The sequence below is a fragment of the Hydra vulgaris genome, chromosome 04 (genome assembly GCF_038396675.1).
Source record: "Hydra vulgaris chromosome 04, alternate assembly HydraT2T_AEP".
NCBI lineage: Eukaryota > Metazoa > Cnidaria > Hydrozoa > Anthoathecata > Hydridae > Hydra > Hydra vulgaris.
The window spans coordinates 42,988,097-43,009,564 of record NC_088923.1 but is presented as its reverse complement, the minus strand read 5'-3'; the positions used below and the strand labels follow the sequence as shown (position 1 = coordinate 43,009,564).

The window sequence follows — 21,468 nt, the reverse complement described above, 5'->3', positions numbered from 1 at the left end:
AGTTTTTAATAAGGATAGACTCTCGCATGCTGAGCCACTTTTAAAAAATTTGAAAGCATAAAATGTATATCAAATCAATAAATTCCAAAATTTGTTATTTATGCTCAAATATAAACTTGGACTTGTTTCTTCTCACTTTTCAAAGAATTTCTTCCAAAATAGCAAATATAGATACCATACCAGAGGAGCGGGAAACTTCAACGTACCTTTTAAAGAAACTAATCTCTCGGGCTTTTCCATTTCGTACCGCGGTCCTTGTCTATATAACTAATTAATATCCAAAAATACTCAACTGGAAAAATCGAATAACTTAAATACTCTGAAAACGTTATTAAAAGACCTCATATTAAACACTTACAATTTTATGAATTTTTGCAAACCTATGCATAAAACTAACTTCGTTCCGAAACCAAAGTAAACTCTAATAACTCTAAATAACTCAACAACAACAACAAAAAAACAAATAATAGGCTTATTTATCAACACGTGAACGACTATGTATTACCTATTTAGCAAATCGTGTACCTACTTATATTTATGTGTATTGAAATAAAATTTAAAAAATTAAAAACTTCTTTTTGTCTGCATTCTTTGTTTTTCTCATTTTGCATTTTTATTTTCCTTCTGCTGAAACTGATAACATTTTTTTTTAATATAAACTTATTTTAAATTAAAGTATCCTAAAATATTAGTAACGCATAGCGGTTTCTTGATGACAAGACCATCGGTCTTCTCCAACTCTCCCGCGTTCTTTGAAGTAATTTCTAATACTTTACAGTTTTATTTTATATATTTTTTGTATAACGTAACTTAGTGACGTAACGTAGCTTAGTGATTTTTTTTTAAATTATTTTTACTCTGTAAAGATTCTATTATATTTAAAAATTTATATTTTACGAATTTGTAAAGATTAAAGTACAAAAAAAAAATAAAAAATAAAAATTTAAAAATAAAAAGTAAAAGTTAACTTACTTGTGTAAGCAAAAAAAAGTAAGCAAAAGAGCCATCCCAAGTGAGAACTGATAATGACCAAACAGTTAAGTTAAACTTTGTAATGGAACCAAATATTTGGACTGGGTTTTTATGTAAGAGAATATGAATAGTAAACCTCCGTTTCCGCTGAGCTAAAGTTGGTACTTGATATATATAAACACTGGCATGGGGACAGGGACAGGAGAGAACATTATCCCTCCCCCTCACAAACTACTCAAAATTTCAAATTTTTATTTAAATTTTTGCTGCTTTAAGCCCCCTTAGCTTCCGTTTCAGACACCTCCCTTTCCCAACTTTCTTAACCTTCGTAGGTTTGTGTCTGGAAACGGAGAGCCAATCTGTTATATGTTATTCTCCATATGACGGTGCTCTGTGATAAGACCATTAGGACTGCTTAGAGCCCCTTTATAATTAAACGTGTATATATATATATATATATATATATATATATATATATATATATATATATATATATATATATATATATATATTATATATATATATATAAGAATTATTTATCAACATGATTTGTATTTAAATAATATATAGAGTAAAACCGGGTCACTTATCCGCACACTTATCGATAAAAATTTAATTATTTTTTTATTTTTTCATTTTTTTTTTTTTATTAGATAGGTAATAAAAAACTACATAAGAAAATATAAATATATGTTAACAAAATAATAATAAAATTATTGAAAATATTAAATTTAAATAAAAAAAGTTGTGCGTTTTAGGCGACATTTTGATAAAACCGCACACTTGAAAAAACATTGAATTTTTTAAATTTCAACTTTTTTTTAATTATTTTTTTAAACACAACTTATATTTAAGAAACTATATTAAAGTTTTTACATTTTAAAAAAAAAAAACTTATTTCTTTGGTAAATATTTTTCTTTGCAAAATGTTTACATTTGCAATTTTTAATTGTTTGGTTGCTGGTACTTGTTCTTTATTATTGTTTGCTGAGGTTGCTCAGCGTTATTATGCTCAGGCATTTGAGTACTTGGCATAGAGAGTCTACGCTTTGGGTTAAGTTTAGCAACTTTAATGGCTTCCTTTGTTGCTTTTTTTTAATCTTTTTTTGTTTGAGGAACTCGATCACATTTTCTTCGGTAATACATTTTCCGCCAAGTTTTGACATGTTGCACTGCTTCGATTTCTTAACATGCGATTAATTTCTTGCTTGATAAAACTGTTTCAACCCTATCTCGATACTGTTTTTGCAACGCTCAACACATGCTGATCAAAACTTGAAGTTGGTGTAGTTGAGAAAGATGGTAATCGGCTGTGTCTGAGCAAGATGGTGTAGGTGCTGCTAAGGCTGCTAAAATTGATGAAGGTGGATTAAACGTTTGTGTGATTGCTAATGCCTTATGATTTATGTTGTTTTTATTAAGTGGAAATAAGCCAGTGTACTGGAAACCAGCGATTGCATGCAAGCGTGTAAAATATTTACCACTCTCGTTCAGCAATTTGAGCAACGGTGGAAAATTTTGTTTATTTAAATTCTTACATTTTGAGTCTTTGTAATACTTTGTAAGAATTTCTTTCCAAGCTTGTTTGATATGACAACAGACACCTCTATCCAATGGTTGTAGAATATGAAGAATGCTCTGGTAGAAAAACCAAGATTATATTGTGTTTTTTGCACAGCAATACCGCTTCCAAAGTTATATGAGTTGTATGCCTATCTAATGCTAAAATATGAATACCACCAATTTTCTCAGTTTCGGGTATAAATACTTTTTTCAGTCATTCAATAAATGTATCGTGCTCCATCCAACCTGATTTTAAAGTTGAATATTTGGTGCCAGCTGGACCACCTCTTGCCCAGTCAGGACGAAAGTTTCTTTAGGCTTTGTATATCACAAATGGTGATGCAAAATGCCCATCAGCGTTGCGGCAATTGTTTACAGTATAATGAATTTTTTCATTGTTGCCAGTAAGTCAAATGCATGTCTTGTCCCTTTTCGACTAAGTAAGTCAAATGCATGTCTTGTCCTTTTTCACTAACAATAACAACTAATAAAACATTATATATAATAATTAAAATAACATTATATTTCATACGTAATTAAACCTGAATTAACACTAAAGTAATTAGATAAAGATAGGCGCTTAGTCACTTGCGAAAAACTAAACTAAGTAATTAATCGAGTGTGCGGTTTTATCAGAAAAAAGAGTTTTTTTTACTTTTTTGATTTTTTATTTAACTTTTTGTTCTAGCTGCATAAAAATTATACTATCAGAATTAAAATTAAATTTCCAAAAAGATAGTGCTAAAATTATTTTTATATCAGTTTCGGTTCAAGCTCTATTTTGTTCGCAACGATAAAAAATATATAAAAAATTTTGACTCCCCGTTAAAATTGTATAAAAAAAGAAAAAAATGGAGTTGAATCAGCATATAATTTCATCAATTCGAATAGGGGAGATAGTTCTGTATTTGAATCTATTTTTACTTTTTTCATAGCCATATCCGTTTAGTTTTTATTTGATAATTTCGATCAGCGTGCGGAATAAAATGGTGTGCGGTTTGATCCGGTTTTATTCTAACACTTTTATTGTTTTTTTTTATTACTATTACTATTTTTTTTTTGTATAACAGTTTAATCAAGAACATATTAATAGAATTTTTTCGAGTCTTTATCGTAAGTGCACATTCCAAAATGCTCCTTCCGTAAGGAAATGTTTCGCAAGTATTCTTTGGAAATGATATTTTTTCCGCATGTTTTCGTAAAGCGTTATTACCTCTTTATTATTATTTATTATTTTTGAGTAATGCGTTACGGAAAGTGAATTTGCACATGTACAACTTCTGCAATAGCAATTTGAAATGCCGAAGATAAAAATGTGAAATTTTCGTGAGTTTTGTTTTTACATAAAGTTTGGTACTTGTAAAACTTCCTGCCGACAATTTACCGCAGAAATATTTGTCGACACTGCCGGTAATTATTAAATTACGTTTTGTGTTAAAATTTGAAGTTTTAGTAGTAGTAATATAGTAATAGTAATATATTTAAATAAGTCTTTTTATATTACATGCCAAATAATTTGAATAAAAACAAAACCTATAAATTATAAATCACAAAAAAATGTATAGTGGTTTGTAAAACATAAACTTTAGCTAAACTTTTTTCAACCATTGACGAGTCCATATCATTCACAAGCACATTGTTTAGTAAAACGTCAAAGTCAATTAATAAAACGCATTTTGGTTGCTATGGTTATTAGGTGCTAGAAAATGCTGCTCTTGAATGGCTGTTTATCATTAATGGTGCTTTGTTTCCAATGTGAATTAAAAATACACAAATCAACTGGATTTTAACCCTGCGCATTAATTTATCAAAGAGAACATATTATGCCGATTGATATTGATTGGAACTTGATTGACAATAATAATAATACTACTCTGATTGACGATGATTCGAACTTTCAAAAAAATAAAGGAAATGAAGAAGTGCATTTTTGATAAAGCTTACGAAAATAAATAAGGCAAAATTGTATCTATGACAAAAGAGTAAATCCAAAGATTATTCGCAATAACACTTTTATTTCAATATTGTTATTGAAACAAAATTATAGCGAAGTCATAAACGTGATGACAGAAAAGGTGGAAAGTTTATAAAGCCATGAATTGGATTACAATATGTACATAATATTACCATATACGGTAACTAATAATTCAAGAATAAGTAACTGTAGTTTAAAGAATGAAGAAAATAAAATACTGAAAAAAAGTATAACCTCACAAGTTTGTCATTATACAAAGAGAAAACCCTAAATAATGTCAGCCTTCAACTGAAATTATTAACAAAATATCAAATATAATGATAATTACATTGATATTGATGATATGTAATTAGAAATGAAGATGAACATAATCCAATTAAAGAAAAAGTTGTTAACCTTATGTGTAACGCGGTAGTGGTGTAGTGGCAGAGCGCTTGCTTCTTAAACAAGAGGTTCCGAGTTCGATTCCCACTACATCCCTGGTAGTATCGCGCTCAACTTGTTTCTCGACGCAGCGGTCTTGTTCGTCAAAGTTCGTGCTTCTGAGTTATAGTGTTAAGAAAGAGTTATAACCGCAACGAAGTAGTCTTCTCGTCTGTAGCAACCTTCTCGGCCTTGGGGAGGTGAATTAATAATTTAAAAAAAAAGTGTAACTAAATACATTGAGAAAATGACTGGATATTTGATTATGGCAACTTGAACGCATATTTGTAAAACTGAAGTACTTGAAGAAGCAACATAGGCAACTGATGTAGAGATATTTGAATGTGAGGTACCCAGGTTTACAGCAAATATGGAGCAAATATGGAACAAATCCGAAAGGAACTATTAGTTTAATAGTTCTTCAAAAAAAAAAGAAACTATAATCAGATTCTTTAAACTGGATTTTAACGAATAGCGGAACAAATAGTATATTTATTGACGTAGTCTCGTGAGGATCTATTACTAATTGTTTAACAAATTCTAATATTTGTTTACTATTCAACGAATAGTAAACAAATATTAACATTCATTAAACTTAGTAAACGAAATTTACGAAGTAATGAAAGTAATAAAGAATGAATATTAATATGAATATAACTTCAAATAGTAATATTCATTAAACGAATAACAATATTCATTAAACTTCGTAAACGAAATTTTATAATATTTGCTATTCGACTTCGTTTAACTTCAACTGGTGAAGTTAAACGAACTTTGCAAGTGCTTAAACCGGAATGCCAAATTTACGGGAAATAAGAAACTTAAGGTGGTAGTACAGTAATTAGAAAAAAAATTTGTATTCATTTTTTACAAATGTTTTTTTTTTTTCTCAAATTGTGTAATATACTATTTAAAGCTAAAAAAAGTTAAACAAATTTGAATTTTTTTTTTTAATTATAATTTAATAATCATTAAAGGTCAAATAATGGGGGTAAAGGGCGACAAAGATTTTTTAGCAACCGTTCATAATTTATGATTGAAATTTTGGCTGGTGATATACTATATGTGTTATTGTGTCGTGGACTAAAAGATAGGTCCAAAAGTCGATAAAATATTAGCATTTTTGTAAATTTGGGAAAAAATGGGGTAATTTAAAGGCACAAAATCTTTAAAAAATACTAAACGAGAGAAACAGTAAACTTTATTCTAGTGTATGTTGTAAATAATAATACGATAAATAATTGGACAAATTTCAAATCAATTTAATAATTAGTTTTGAAAGTATCTCTGTCGCCAACCCAAAAACATAACTTTAAGAAAATTGCAAGTAAAAAAAAAAGGAAACAAACTTTTCAAAAATTTTCACTTTTTTACATTACACCAACTAATATTTTATTTTGATCACAAAAACTATTTTGTATTTCTAATAACATTTTTTTTCTCAATTTTGTTTTATGGTTACATTGCTTTTCTGCTTCCAAGACTTGTTTGGTGTCCTTACATAAACTACAATTTTGCCCATTATTACTAAATGTCATTCAAAACTCATCAAAAAAATTATTTAAAAACTCTTGTCCATCATAGAATTTAAAACAGCTGATCCTACTTTAATATTTAGAGCAGTTTTTTCAACATGTATACAGTTTAGACATCTCGTATAATTTGATTTAGCAATTCATTGGAACTCTGTTTTTTTCCATGTAAACATTTTTCAGGAAAGTTATCAGAAGAAATGACTATAAGTATTGGTTTTAATAGTGTCCACAACAGCTAGAATAAAAAAATCAAATGTATGTCATTTTTGCAGCTCATTGTTTAGATTGGAGATTGTAACCTGAACCTTTTGATGGACATACAAAACTGATGGCAATCTTTTACTCAATTCACAAAATGCTACAACATTAGGATTTATGTCAAGTAGTTAAACACACGTTTAACTAGATCATTTTGTTTTGTATTAGAGTTCTTTTTAGCAATAGTAGTAGATAAATAAATAAACAGTTTCTCATTAAAAACCATTGCAACAAGTTTATAGTCCAATACCTAGGCTTACTTTTTTAGAAGAATCAAATTGTAAATTTACAAAGTCTTTACATTCTTGACATTTAAGAAGCATAACTATGCTTTAAGGTAAAATTAATCTTACAATAAGGTTAAAATCTTCATTTATATTTAAAAAATCCTGTACAACTTCTTTGTTCGACAACTTATTGAAGTAGGATGAGCGTGGAATATTTTAAATTGAACATCAGTCTGAAAGTATAGCGTTGTTTCTTTAAAAATGTAAACACTTTTATCACTGTTTTCATGAAACTTTGATTTTACATTTGGTAAAGCTTTTTTGAAAATATTTTCCTTTTTGATCCATCCATAACACTTTATTTAAATAAGATATTAAAAAAAAAACTAAGGTATAGAGTTTCAAATAACCTTGACAAGAACATACAGTAGTACAAATAGCTATCTTGTGCGCAATGAACGCGCATAGATCAAGTCAATAAACAAGAAGCAATAGGCGAATAATAGTACTTTGTTTTATACAGTCAGTATAAAGGTGTTTTTATTGCATTTTGTGGTATAATTTCCTTGCAAAAATGTGTAGCAACGGAAAAATCAAAGCGTTGCTACAAAGATTAGATGTAGATACCAAAGTTTTATTTGCAATCCAAGAAAAAATTAGGAATCTGCTATGATTTTATTGATATAAAAATGAATTTTTCAAAAAATAATTTTTTCAGTTTTAATTACTGTACTACCACCTTAAAGACTAACTAAACAGCAATTCCACATGCCTCGACATTTTACTTCTGTCGAGGAAATTGCAGTTTTATTATATCTATGTGTATATAAAAAAAGTTTATATTACTTTTGTAAAAAAATGTATGTTCTTTAGGATAAGTTTTTATTTTTTACTTTCTATTTTATGAGTTATTGCAAAAATGAGAGCGTCACTCACTGATCTCTATAATAACTCTATAAGTTATTATAGAGAAAGTTATGAAAAGTTTAGTTTTTATAATACAGTAAGGGCTATTCCAATATTATAATAAAATTTATTTTTTATTTTTAAAATGTAAATACTTTTGTTTTCTCGAATAAAAACGCATAAGCACGTGGCATGGAATTGCTGTAAATCGAATAAATCGGACTTTAAAGAAACTTATATATGGGTAAGTACAATCGGCAAGGCGGATCAGCTGGGCGGATCACCGGGGCGGATCATTTGTTTAAACGGCATTGTTAATGTCTTCAAACGAATTTAACTTCAGGATTGGCGAGGAGCGGATGCAAATGCCGGGGTGCATCATTGCAAACAAAATAAGTACTACTTGTCCCTTATTTATGTCATACAGTGTTTGCAATGAAATAAAATATTGTTTCACATTTAAAAAATGCAGTTATAAAAAAAATAATAATAAAATAAAACTATATCCGGAATTATCGCGAGAGTCCAATTATAAAAAAAATTGTCTAATGACCATTTTATAATTAGCAAATTTTGATTGTTAAATGATTATTTCGGTAACTTTCGAACTAATATCTCTAGGCAAAGAATTAATATTTGATAGCTTTATTTATACTTAACAGTCTGAATGATGGAGTTTATCATTTTTAGTACTGCTTTAATTTTTATCTCTATGTTGATTGTTTTTTTAACTTATTCGGGATGGATGAGCACCATAGATATTCAAGTAACAGAAGTTTCAACGCCAGGAACTTTCTTTTATAAGTTTTATCAGCAAAGTTACTCTGAATGCTCTTTGGTTCTTCGTGAATTGTTTAAATTTCCTGTTATAAAAAGCAATTCTAAACTTAAGTGCATGGGAATTTATTATGACGATCCTAAAAAGGTATGTAACTTATTTTAAAATAAGAAAAGTTAGTTTTTAAATTTTTATAAGGTATAAAATTTATACTTTATTGCAGCATCACTTGTTGCTTGAATATACTTCTTGAAAATTATTAAATTTAAATCATAATAATATAATAACCATAGTAAAACAATAGAAACAAAAATAAAAGTTAATAATATATAACAAATAGTAGTAAACTTTAGACTTCCCTATTTACAATCAATAAATCAATCAATTATTTCTAAAACGTTTGGTATTACTTTTCAAGGTTATTTACAAATAGTAAAACTACTAACATTAAGTAAACACCTAATGACAATGATTAAAACAGTAATGGTTATAAAGATAATATCTATAATAATAAACATAAGAATCACAATGTTAATTTATATATATATATATATATATATATATATATATATATATATATATATATATATATATATATATATATATATATATATTTATATATATATATATATATATATATATATATATATATATATATATATATATATATATATATATATATATATATATATATATATATATGTATATATATATATATATATATTATATATATATATATATATATATATATATATATATATATATATATATATTAATATATTAATTATATTACTAATTATAATAATGATAACAATAATAATATTAGTAAAAATAATTACTTGTTTTTATAAATGTATATACAAAGTTAGACAAAAAACATAACAAAAATAAAATAGATATGCAAGCACACATAGACACACGCACACATGCATACATATATACATATGCATAAAGAAATGCACATACGTGCCTACATACACTCACATACAAACGTATACATGCACATGTAGATATACAGTTTTAAAATTATATACAACTTTAAAAATGTCTGATCAACATTAAACAAACTAAATAAAAAATATCAAATGCATAACAACATTAATGACGCACATAAAAACATAAGCAGTGACATTATATAACAATACACTAAAATACACAACAATATAAAAGATACACAAAATTATGCGACAATATAAATGATACACAAACAGCACTTGAAATAACCAACTTTTGCAAATCTAACTTTATATTAATAAGAATTTTAACATTTAAAAAAGAATCTTAAAGTTATTAAGTTAGAATTAAAGTTTTAAAATGTTATGATTGTTAAATTAAACAGTTTTAAAACAATAACAATCTTTAGTTCACAATAAAAACGTTATTTTTAAAAAAGCGTGAAATTTTGATAGTTTTTAGTAACTTACATTTTGAATCATAAGTAAGGAAAGATTAAGTTTCAAATATAAAAAATTAGATCTCTTTTTTACATACTCTGGTCAATTTGTGTTTACTTTAATATTTCTTAAACTTAAAAATGTAAACAGTCAAAATTTTTTTTATATATTTGTTAAACACCCACTATATATTACAAGGTAAATAAAAAGTTTCAAAAAAAAATCTCTAGGATCTAGGAATTTTATATTTTCAAGAACATCCTTGAAGATTGTTCTTTGTTCTTTTGAGTTCCAGTACTCGACTGCACATTTTAAGATTTTAAGATCCGTTTCAGAAATTATATTTTTAAACCAGTAATTTTTATTTTTTCTTTGTGTTGCATAAGTTTCTCTATATTTAATTTATGACTATTGCACAGAGCCTTAACGCTATCTACAAAAGGTCGTGGACCTGATTTGTTGTCCAACTGCGACTTAAGAATATCAAATGTCATTTTATTTTTCAACAGGCGAATAAATAAGTTTATCTTATTTTGTTGCGTAATTATAGATATATCTTCAATACAAAATAGGGGATGTATATAATTTTTACTATGTTTTGAAACGTTTAGTAGTGACTTCAGTGCAATTCTTCCTACTATATCAAGCTTTTGCAATAACATTTCTTTATGGTCGCAAAGCTCAAGACCATACGTTAGTGTTGGAACAGCTAAAGTTTTATATAACTGGACAATAGAGTTTGGGTGAACAAAACGAATTCCAGCTTGAATTAAAGACTGTATTACTGCCCGGAAATGGGATATTCGGTTATCAATGTTTAAACGATTAAGTGAGGCAATTGGTGAATATTTTGTGTCCCATATAAAGCCTAGATGAGTAAGTTTATTGTCTAGTTTTATTTTTTGGTGGTTGAGTGTTATCGTGCATTTTTTAATTTGATGTTTTCCGGTGACCAAAAACTCGGTTTTGTCAGCATTCAATTTTATGCAGTTTTCTTTTGTGTAAATGTTACAGATATTAATTAGCTTTTGTAGGCCAGAGAGGGTGGAACTAAGAAGTATAATGTCATCAGCATATGCTACAACACCCGTGTAGTTTCCATTTATTGATGTTCCTACGACACTTTCATTTTGTAAGGTTTCTAGTAGGTTTTGAGTGTAAAGATTGTACAAATGAGGCGAGAAAATGTCACTCAATTCACAATTTTAGATAACACTACAAAGAAAATGCAAATCAATGTTAGTTTGAGAGTTATTAGATGTCTTTTAAAGTTAGGCAGCCAAATATTATATTAATGATGTTGGTTTTTCGTTATCACAAAGTTCTTTGGATACAATAGAAGACTGACTGTTAATACAAGAAGAAGCTGTTTATAATTGCATCGATAAAAATTAGTTTTTGTTTTTTTAGAGCATAAAGGTCTTTATTAAAACTGTGAATTATTATATGCTTTTGAATAAATAAACAGGTTTATAAGTAATGTATTTAAAGAAGAATTGAATCATTTTTATAAAAAAACACTCAATCCGTCAAAGAGGTTCCAAACTAAAAAACTGGGGGGGGGGTGGAGTATATATATTTGGCCCATATTATTATAAGTTTTGTTAATAAAAATTTAATATTGACACAAATAAATTTTATTTCTCATTAAATATGACTTCTAATACATTGCATAAAAGCATTTTTTATTATTTAATACTTTGACTTTAGTACTTTAGTGATGTTTTAATAAGAATTTTTAGTATCAAGTATTTAAAATATAGGGTGCTACAAACAAAAATAAAAAACAGGATGCTACTTGCAAAAATAGAGTTTAATGCTCTGTTTAGGAAGTCATTGAGATATTCTTTTATATGGTTTGCTATAAAAATGAATTAAAAAAAAACTGGATTTAACCCTTGTTATTAAAAATATCATAAGTAGTAGTCTGTTACTTAAGACTTCCAAAAGTTATTGTTTTATCATTTCATAAAAATGTGATGTTCAGGAAGTAAGATAATAAATAATAACAGAATGATTGATTTTAATGTTTTGAAAAAGTCTTGAAGAAACCCGGATTTGAAAAGTTTATAGCTAAGATGAATTTTAAATATTAAAAGTTGTTTTAAAAATAATTTGGCAAAGATCTGAAAATCTTTTTAATTAAACAAATGTACTTTATAAAATGAATTCTATTTAAATATTTTGTTAAAATTTTAAAATTAGTTAAGCAAGTTAAAATGTCTGAAACAATTTAATGTAATTTAATAGTGACTTGATTGTAAAAATCATAAACAAATAAAAATGAAATTAACACTTTCCCTCATAATTTTTATTATTTTATTTTTTTTTAAATTTAAGTTTGTTTGTTTTTTCCTAATTTTAAACAATTTATTATATCATATTATCAACTTATTCAAATTAATTAAATAAATTAAAAAAATTTTTTTTTTTTTTGTAATTCACCTCCCGAAGGCCGAGAAGGCCACTACAGATGAGGAGGCTACTTGTGGTTATAAATGATTAAATTATTATATTTATCTTTGTATTTAAATGAAAAATTTAATAATTTTTAAGACAGAAAACAACAAGACTCGATATGCTATTGGGCTTTTTGTGCCATCAGATGAGATTAGCGATGAATTGAAAAATACCATGACTTGTGTTGGTTATTCTCATACCCAACTACCTCCAGTTAAAGCAGTTGTTGCTGAATTCCCCTTTCAATTTTGGCTTTCTATTTTGGTTGCAATCTATCGTGTTTATCCAAAACTAAAGGCATACTGCGAAGTGAGTTAAAAAATTAAATTATTTTTTAAATTTATTTTATTATGTAAATTAAACAAAGTTTTTAATGAAATCAAAAAAATTTAGAACCAAAAGCTAAATGCGCATCCTTACTTGGAGGTGTACGATCAAAAAACCATTTTCTTTGTTGCACCACTGGAAAAGAACGAATTATTTTATGTTGACGAATACAAATATTCAAGTATTGACTAATTCAAAATATATATGCTAAAAGGTTTTGTATTTTCAAAATGTTTGTGTTTTTATAGCATGTACCTAACTGTGATACATATTTTTTGTATAAATTTTTAAAGTTTAAATTAAAAAAGAAATTGTTTTGCTAAATTCTTCATATTTTTTTTTTAATATATTCTAAATAGCAAGATGTTAATTTGGAAACATTTTTCACTTGATATAGTTTTGATAAATTAATTTCCGGGTAATAGGTTATAGGCTTTTGTTTTATTTTTTATATTAGGAAATGTGTACCTCGATGACCTGGTCTTTTGTGTACCTCGATGACCTATTATCAAACTACTTATTACTTTTACTTATTACTTTTGGAATGATAATGGTAGTTATTGCATTTAGAAAAACCTCAATATCGCTGCGGTGTTGTGGTTATTTTTTTAATTAAATCGAAAATGTTTATCCATTTAGCATTATTTAGCGTATAATATATATATATATATATATATATATATATATATATATATATATATATATATATATATATATATATATATATATATATATATATATATATATATATTATACGCTAAATAACCAATTTCTACCTTTGCAGTATGCTTTGGGTCATTATCTTGTTGATAAACCCAAATCAAAGGTAGATTTTTTTCTGCAAATAGAAGCATAACCTCCTGCAGTATATTTAAATATATTTCTTTGGTCATCTTTCTTTAATCTATAAAAAGGGGCCTACTCTATAATATGAAAAGCAACCCCATATTTTAATATTTCCATCCTCATGTTTACTGTTATACCGATCATATAAACGATTATAAGGATCACATTCTTATCCTTTTGGTCTTCTGACAAATTTTTAAGTGCATCTGACCCAAACAAGTTAATTTTGGTCTCATCTGACCAAAGAATGTTTCGCCAATTTGAGGATGGCCAGCCCACGTGCTCCCTAGCAAAATCTTTCCTATTTTTTATATTATTTGGTGATAAAAATGGACACTTCTTTAGTACCTTGGCTTTAACATGTTCAGTAAGTCTTTTTTAACTGTCGAAGCATCAATTTGAAGGTCAAGAGTAGTTTTGACGTTGCAAAAGGATTTCTTTTGGAATAAAGAACATTATTTTCGTCATCTCTTCTAGATATTTTCCTATTTCGATCACGTGTTTCGGGTGTATTTTCTTTTTTAATTGCATTGTATATTAATTAAACAGTCCATTAAATTTGAAATTTCTTTCAAAATCTTACCCTGGTTTCGTAAATTTTTAATTAAATTTCTTTTATCTACTGAACAATGTAGGGTAAACTGTACCCCAAAAACCGCATTCAATTTATCGATTGTATCTCTGCTGCTAGTGAACCTATGAAGCTGAAATTTGGCGTGTCCTAATATTATTTGATCTGCTTTAAATAAAACCAGTTACTGCTAACATAATCTTGAAGAAAATACCCGATGCACCACAAAAACCACAAGATAGGTATACCTAAAAACGACATTGTTGTTTTTAAAATAACATTTTATAGGCTATACATGTGTTCTCGCTTTTTACTATGATTAAATTTGATTCTATGTAACCTCTTGATTCTAAAGATGTCATGGCAGTGTTTTAAACAAAGTTTGCATCGTATTTTTTACGTATTAAAAATCAATAACATTTTTAGAACATAATAATTGCAAGAATTTATTAAAACTTATTTTGTGTTTGAACCTAGAGCAAAATCTAAATTTTTACTTGAAAGTTGTTTTTTAGTATTTAGATATGTTCTGTAAGCGAATAATGTGCTCTAAAATGTTTAACGATCATTTTTTTAATCAAATAGAGTTAGATAAAAATAACATAGATATAGCATAAGAAGGAAGCCAAAAGAAAGAAAGAAAGAAAAATTTATTAAATGTAAAATTGAATGTTTTTGCAAACAAAGAAAATGACAAGCTTTTGGCCTAAAGCAATGTCCTAATTGTCTTGATGTTCTCCGTTCAATTTGCAGCAAAGTGAGTTGCAGAATTGATGGTGTTAAACCGATTATGCTTTTACCAGCAAACCAGCACTTCTCCACATCTAAAAGACTGATATACGACCATTATAACGAATGCAACGACAATCAATCTTTTTTTGAATTAAAGTAATCAGTTAAAGTACTATTTTATTTATCTATATTATCTTAACATTGTTGTTATAACCTATTGTTATAATAATTTAGTAAAGTCTGCAGCCATTTTAGATGTCTGTGTTATTACTGCTGCGTTCAAATATTGTTTTTAAGAAAAATATATATTATTTTCTTTAAAAAAAATCAAATACAATGGTAATTTATAGTTGATGTTTTTTATTTCAAAACATAGTCTATGAAGTGAATTCTATAAAATGTACCCCAAAAACAATAATAATACTTCCTTTCTTTATGAGGGTGTTATAAAGATTTATAACTACTTGAGAAAAAAAGCTTTTTTCAGTATCTAGTTATAATCCATAGGTAATAGAAAAACTATATTTTGCTAACTTATTCTCTGATACGGCTTCTAGGCTCCTACAAAACAAAAAAAACTACACACTTTTATAATTTAAATTTTTACTCTAGTGCAAATACCAAAGTATTTAACAAATTAAAAAACCACTAAAGCTGCTTTAATTTACAGGCTGACATATTAGCTATCATAATGTATCAAGTTTTTTGAATCCTGAATCTTTTTCTACATGCTAGGTCACTTAAGCCAAAATTGTGGTTTTTGCGGTACGGTTGTTTTTGTGGTACGTATACCTGTAACTATATTTTGTACATATTTCCAAATAAAATATTATAATTAATATTACATATCGTTTTAAAAAGTTCAACTCTTAACTATTTTGTAAGAAAATTCGCTATTATAATGCACACACAGTACAGCACAACAAAATACGTCTTTGACATAAATATTGCAGAGTTAGCCGGTAAAGAAGGAATTATACGACTGAAAAAATTGTTAATGGAGACATCTATGAAAATATTATACAAGTTTTTTCAAATCCATTCTTAATTTTTTTAAATAAATTCTATAGTGTTCAATTACTGTCCCTGACCAATAACTGTATTGTATACCCTTCATTAGTTACGCCACATTTTTCTTAAAATATTTTCTTTTTAATTCAACAAATTTCATAGTAACTGTTAATAAAATTAATCTTTTAACTAAATAAACTAACAATTATTGTAAATAATTTAATTTAAAATCTACATTACCTATTATTTTGCACACCTTAAATTAAAGTAATCAAGAAAAATAAAATAAACACACGCACAAACTTGTTTATACATCACCAACAAACAACACAATATACATAAGAAAGTGAGGTTAGAAATATCTGTGGGATTCCCGCGTTTATGTCAAGCACGTTTATAAATATGATGTTAACCTTATTGTTATCTATTATTTCGCCTATCACTGTAGATAAATATATATATATATATATATATATATATATATATATATATATATATATATATATATATATATATATATATATATATATATATATATATATATATATATATATATATATATATATATATATATATACAGGGTGTATACTTAATTTCTGACCCCCCACATGTTACAAACACAAGATTTTGAGTTGCTCTCTTAAATGCTACTTTAGCCCGAAAAATACTATAGTATGTATTTTGGTGTAACTATACTTTCTGCACGTAAAACGCTCACTTCAGATAGGATATGACCTCAGAAAATGTTTATGGGAGCCATTTTGTCAACATACATAAAAATGATATTTTCATTCTCCTTGTCTTCCACGGCCTTTGGCATTATGACTATAGTTTTAGCACGATTTTTAAGTAAATTGTCCTTATTACTCCTTAATATGTGATCTTAGTTTGCCAATTAATAACACATTTTTTCTTCACTGTTTATGACGTATTGCTACTCTTCGAAACCGGGGTCAGAAATTAAGTTTACACTTTTTTAATGTTTAGCATTTTGGCTACAAGAAATAATCAGCATTATTTTTATTTGCCTTATTTATATCAGTGATACTTGGTGTCTGTTTATGATTTACATTAATTACTCTGTGTGTATTTATATGTATTATATGTATATGTTACTAACATGTATTATATAACATGTGTTTTTTAGCAATTTACTCTGAAAATGAGTTCTGATAAACAGTTACTTCGTCACCGAATTTAAGTTTTATGTAGTCAAGGATTAAGCATTAAAGAAATCACTAGACAGTGAAAAGTTTCTCGAAATACTGTAAGAAAGTGGGCAAGAAAACAAGAGGGTGACGTCACAGATGCTCAGCGACCTGGAAAGCCAACAAAGTTTTCACCAAGAACCAAGGACAAGGTCAGAAAGTGGGTCAAAGACAAAGTCGGAGTTGGAACAAAAACTGTAGCTAAGAAACTGAATTTTTCAGACAGTTACAAAGAAAGAGGAAAAACAATTTCACACAGTGCTATCAGTAAATACTTGCGCAAGACCACATGGGTAAAGCATGCCTATACACAGAAAGTGAAACCCATGTTGTCGCAGATAAACATCACTGATCGCGTAAATTTTTGTACTCGTTTTTTTCTTTCGTCTTAAGATTATGATAGCCGGCGGCATTTCTCGATATGGCAAAACTGATCTGGTTGTTGTTGAGCAAAATAAAACTGTTGATGGAAAATATTACCGTGATATTATTCTACCTGTGCACAAACGTGCAGCTGATGGTAAGACCATCTTTCCTGTGAGAAATAAAGTTATTCTGATGCAAGATGGAGCAACTTGCCACACGGCAAGAGCAACAATAAATGTGATCAACAGAGACTTTCCAGCAGTGTGGACCGACTGGCCTGGCAACTCGCCCGACTTAAATGTCATCGAACATATTTGGTCAAGACTCCAGGACAGTGTTTTACACAATCCTCGACCTCGTAATCGTGAATAGTTGATCAGACGTGTTGAATAGGAGTGGGCTGCCATTACGCAAGAAGAGTGTTTTCGCCTAGTAGAAAGCCTGCCAAGGAGAATTACCCAATGCATAGAAAGAAATGGACAAAATACTGATTACTGACTATTAACATATATTCTTTGTCTAATTAAATTGATATGACAGTAATAAAATGGTATGTGTTGAAACCGTATTCTTAAACCGAGATATAGGGGGTCAGAAATTAAGTATACACCCTGTATATATATATATATATATATATATATATATATATATATATATATATATATATATATATATATATATATATATATATATATATATATATATATATGTATGTATATATATATATATATATATATATATATATATATATATATATATATATATATATACACATATATGTATTTTTAATCTTTTTTAATTTATTAATAATTTCTTCAACATTATATAAATTTACAATAAAAAGGTAAATTTAACTTGAAAACTGAAAGGGGATAATACCTAATGAAAGGCTTCCTTACTCCCTAATTTTTATAATATATATATATATATATATATATATATATATATATATATATATATATATATATATATATATATATATATATATATATATATATATATATATATATATATATATATGTATACATATATATATATATATATATATATATATATATATATATATATATATATATATATATATATATATATATATATATATATATATATAATTAGTTAGTAAAAAACTACTATGCTGTCAAAATATATTTGGGATTTAAAAGAAAAAAATAAAAATTTTAATTTACAATGGTCTATTCTAAAATCTGCCCCTGCCTATAATAACATTTCCAAAAAATGTATGCTATGTTTGCAAGAAAAATTTGAAATAATTACTCATTTAAATCAAGAAAATTTATTAAATAAAAAATCTGAATTAATTTCTAAATGTAGGCACGAAAATAAATACCTCTTAAAAAATTATAAAAACAAATGACCAAATTAAACTATCCCCATTCCAAAGAAAATTCTGTAACTTCCCGTTAACAAAAAAAATATAGTAATTAAAAAATTTTTTATAATAATTTATAACTTCCTGTAAAATATTTTTTTCTATAAATTGAATTTTTTTTTGAGATTTAGTAACTCTTCCTGATGATCCAGCAATGGTGAAACTTCAAGTCGAAGATAAAAGTTAGATAAGTGTTTTTTACTAACTAAATAATTATTGCCTGTTTTTTAAGAACATTGAGCACTCTATTTGTAAAATACACAATATATATATATATATATATATCTATCTATCTATCTATATATATATATATATATATATATATATATATATATATATATATATATATATATATATATATATATATATATATATCTATATATATATATATATATATATATATATATATATATATATATATATATATATATATATATATATATATATATATATATATATATATATATATATATATATATATATATATATATATATATATATATATATATATATATATATATATTAGGGGGTGTCGATTTTTAAGGTAAAATGAACTTTTTATAATTTCGAAAAAAGAGTAGTGAAAAAATATAACTTTGCCATTTTTTAAGAAAAGTGATATTTTCAAAAATGAAACCATTTTATCGCTTGCTTGGTAAATTTTGATTCTTATTTTGGTTAATACCACAAATTCGCAAGTTTTCATTTTTTTCTTTGAAAAGTAATTAATACGTCATAAATACGGACCAAAAGGAAAGCTCCGGAAACATTTTGACATAAAAATGTCAAAAAGAACAAGGAATGCACTATCTATTAAAATGAGAAATCTTGTAGGAAGTGGAAAAGAACTTTATACATTTGAGCTTCTAACAGCTAGAGATATGCTAAAATATGGTATATTTTTAACAGAAATTAATGATAAAAATGTTAGTAACTATACTGTAGATCATCTAGTTACTGATATATTACCCGCTTTACTTGGCCAATGGTTGAAAGCAAATGCACTTTTTACATATCCTGTTATTATTCATGAAAAAACAATTTTCAAAAAACTTAAGTGTTTATGGAAATCAGCTGTTGATTTTAGTATTGGACATGGTAAAAAAGCTGAAAAAGAAAGATTTAGTTTAAAGTTAGACAATCTTGTGGACATCTTATTTTGCAAATGTAAACTAACCCTTTGTACAGAGTACAAATGGGATTCAGAATGTATGAAAAAAGTTCATATAAATTGTAAATGTAAGAGAGATGAAAAAATACCGATTTTAGAGCTTCAGTTCATCCACTATCAGAGGACTAAAATTGGCAGTTTTGGAACTTTGCATATTGGTGGTGCAGATAGGAAAGAATCCAAAAGAATTAAAATAAAACAACAAAAACAAACAACAATGAAAATAAATAAAGAAGAAAAGGTAACTACTTAAGTAGAAAGCTTGAACAACTACATCACATACTCAAACATATGTATGTGTATATATATGTTATATTATATTATATTTATATATATATATATATATATATATATATATATATATATATATATATATATATATATATATATATATATATATATATATATATATATATATATATATATATATATATATTACTTATTTTAAAGCCAGATGAAACATTCAATCAGATAGAACAAATCGATTGCATGCACAAGAATGAATCCTTATCTCTTTTATTGCCACATATTGAGCAAGTAAGTTTAAAACTCTTAGTTGTATACAATATTAGTTTAAATACAGATTAAAAATATAAACAATTTATTTAATTTTTCAGGATTATGAGTATAGTGAAAATTTTCAAGCAATTTATATAAACAGCTGGCCTTCATCATTTAAAGATGGCAGTGGTCAGAAAATAATCCAAAGTGATAATCAAACTCAATGTAAATTTTCTCTGAATCAAACGTGTTCAGTTTATAATACCATGAGTATTGAAAATATTGCTCTCGCCAGTATGAGACACCAAACAAGTTTAAGAGAAACTGCTGAAATAGCTACAGCAACTTTGATAGGTGCAAAGATTATAAGCAACAGTGATTGCCATCTTATCATAGATCATAACAAGGTAAAAAGGGCTCAGGAAAAATCGGCAAAAGAATTAAACAACCTGTTTAAGGTAGACCTAGAAAAAAACCCTGTGTGATGTCTTTTTTTTGACGGGAGAGTAGATGCCACAAAAATGTTTATAGAGGTAAATGAAAGAAGTTTTCCTAGTTTGATTAAAGAAGAACATTACTCTGTTGTAAAAGACCCTGGTGGTGACTATCTTTTTCATTTTGTTCCAGATATGACCAATAATAAAAAGAAAGCTGAAGTTATTGCAGATCACATAGTTGACTGGTTAAACAGGAAAAATCAAAATCAAAATCTCATGGCTATTGGAGGAGATAGCACAAATGTCAATACTGGTTGGGCAGGCGGAGTCATGCAATGGGTAGAAAAAAAATTAAATTGAAGATTAGTTTGGATTGTTTGTGATCTACATACTGGTGAATTAGGGTTAAGACATTTA

At 26.7% G+C, this 21,468-nt stretch overlaps 1 protein-coding gene across 1 annotated transcript; it reads left to right on the top strand.

Annotated features, from left to right (window-relative positions):
• Positions 1-8,188: 8,188 nt before the first annotated feature.
• On the top strand, positions 8,189-13,142 carry LOC100203443 (testis-expressed protein 264 homolog). The gene is made up of 3 exons (XM_065796404.1): positions 8,189-8,784; positions 12,588-12,800; positions 12,885-13,142. Exons 1-3 carry the CDS (start codon positions 8,527-8,529, stop codon positions 13,008-13,010), a joined length of 597 nt encoding a protein of 198 aa, XP_065652476.1. The 5' UTR covers positions 8,189-8,526; the 3' UTR covers positions 13,011-13,142.
• The last annotated feature ends 8,326 nt before the right edge of the window (positions 13,143-21,468 follow it).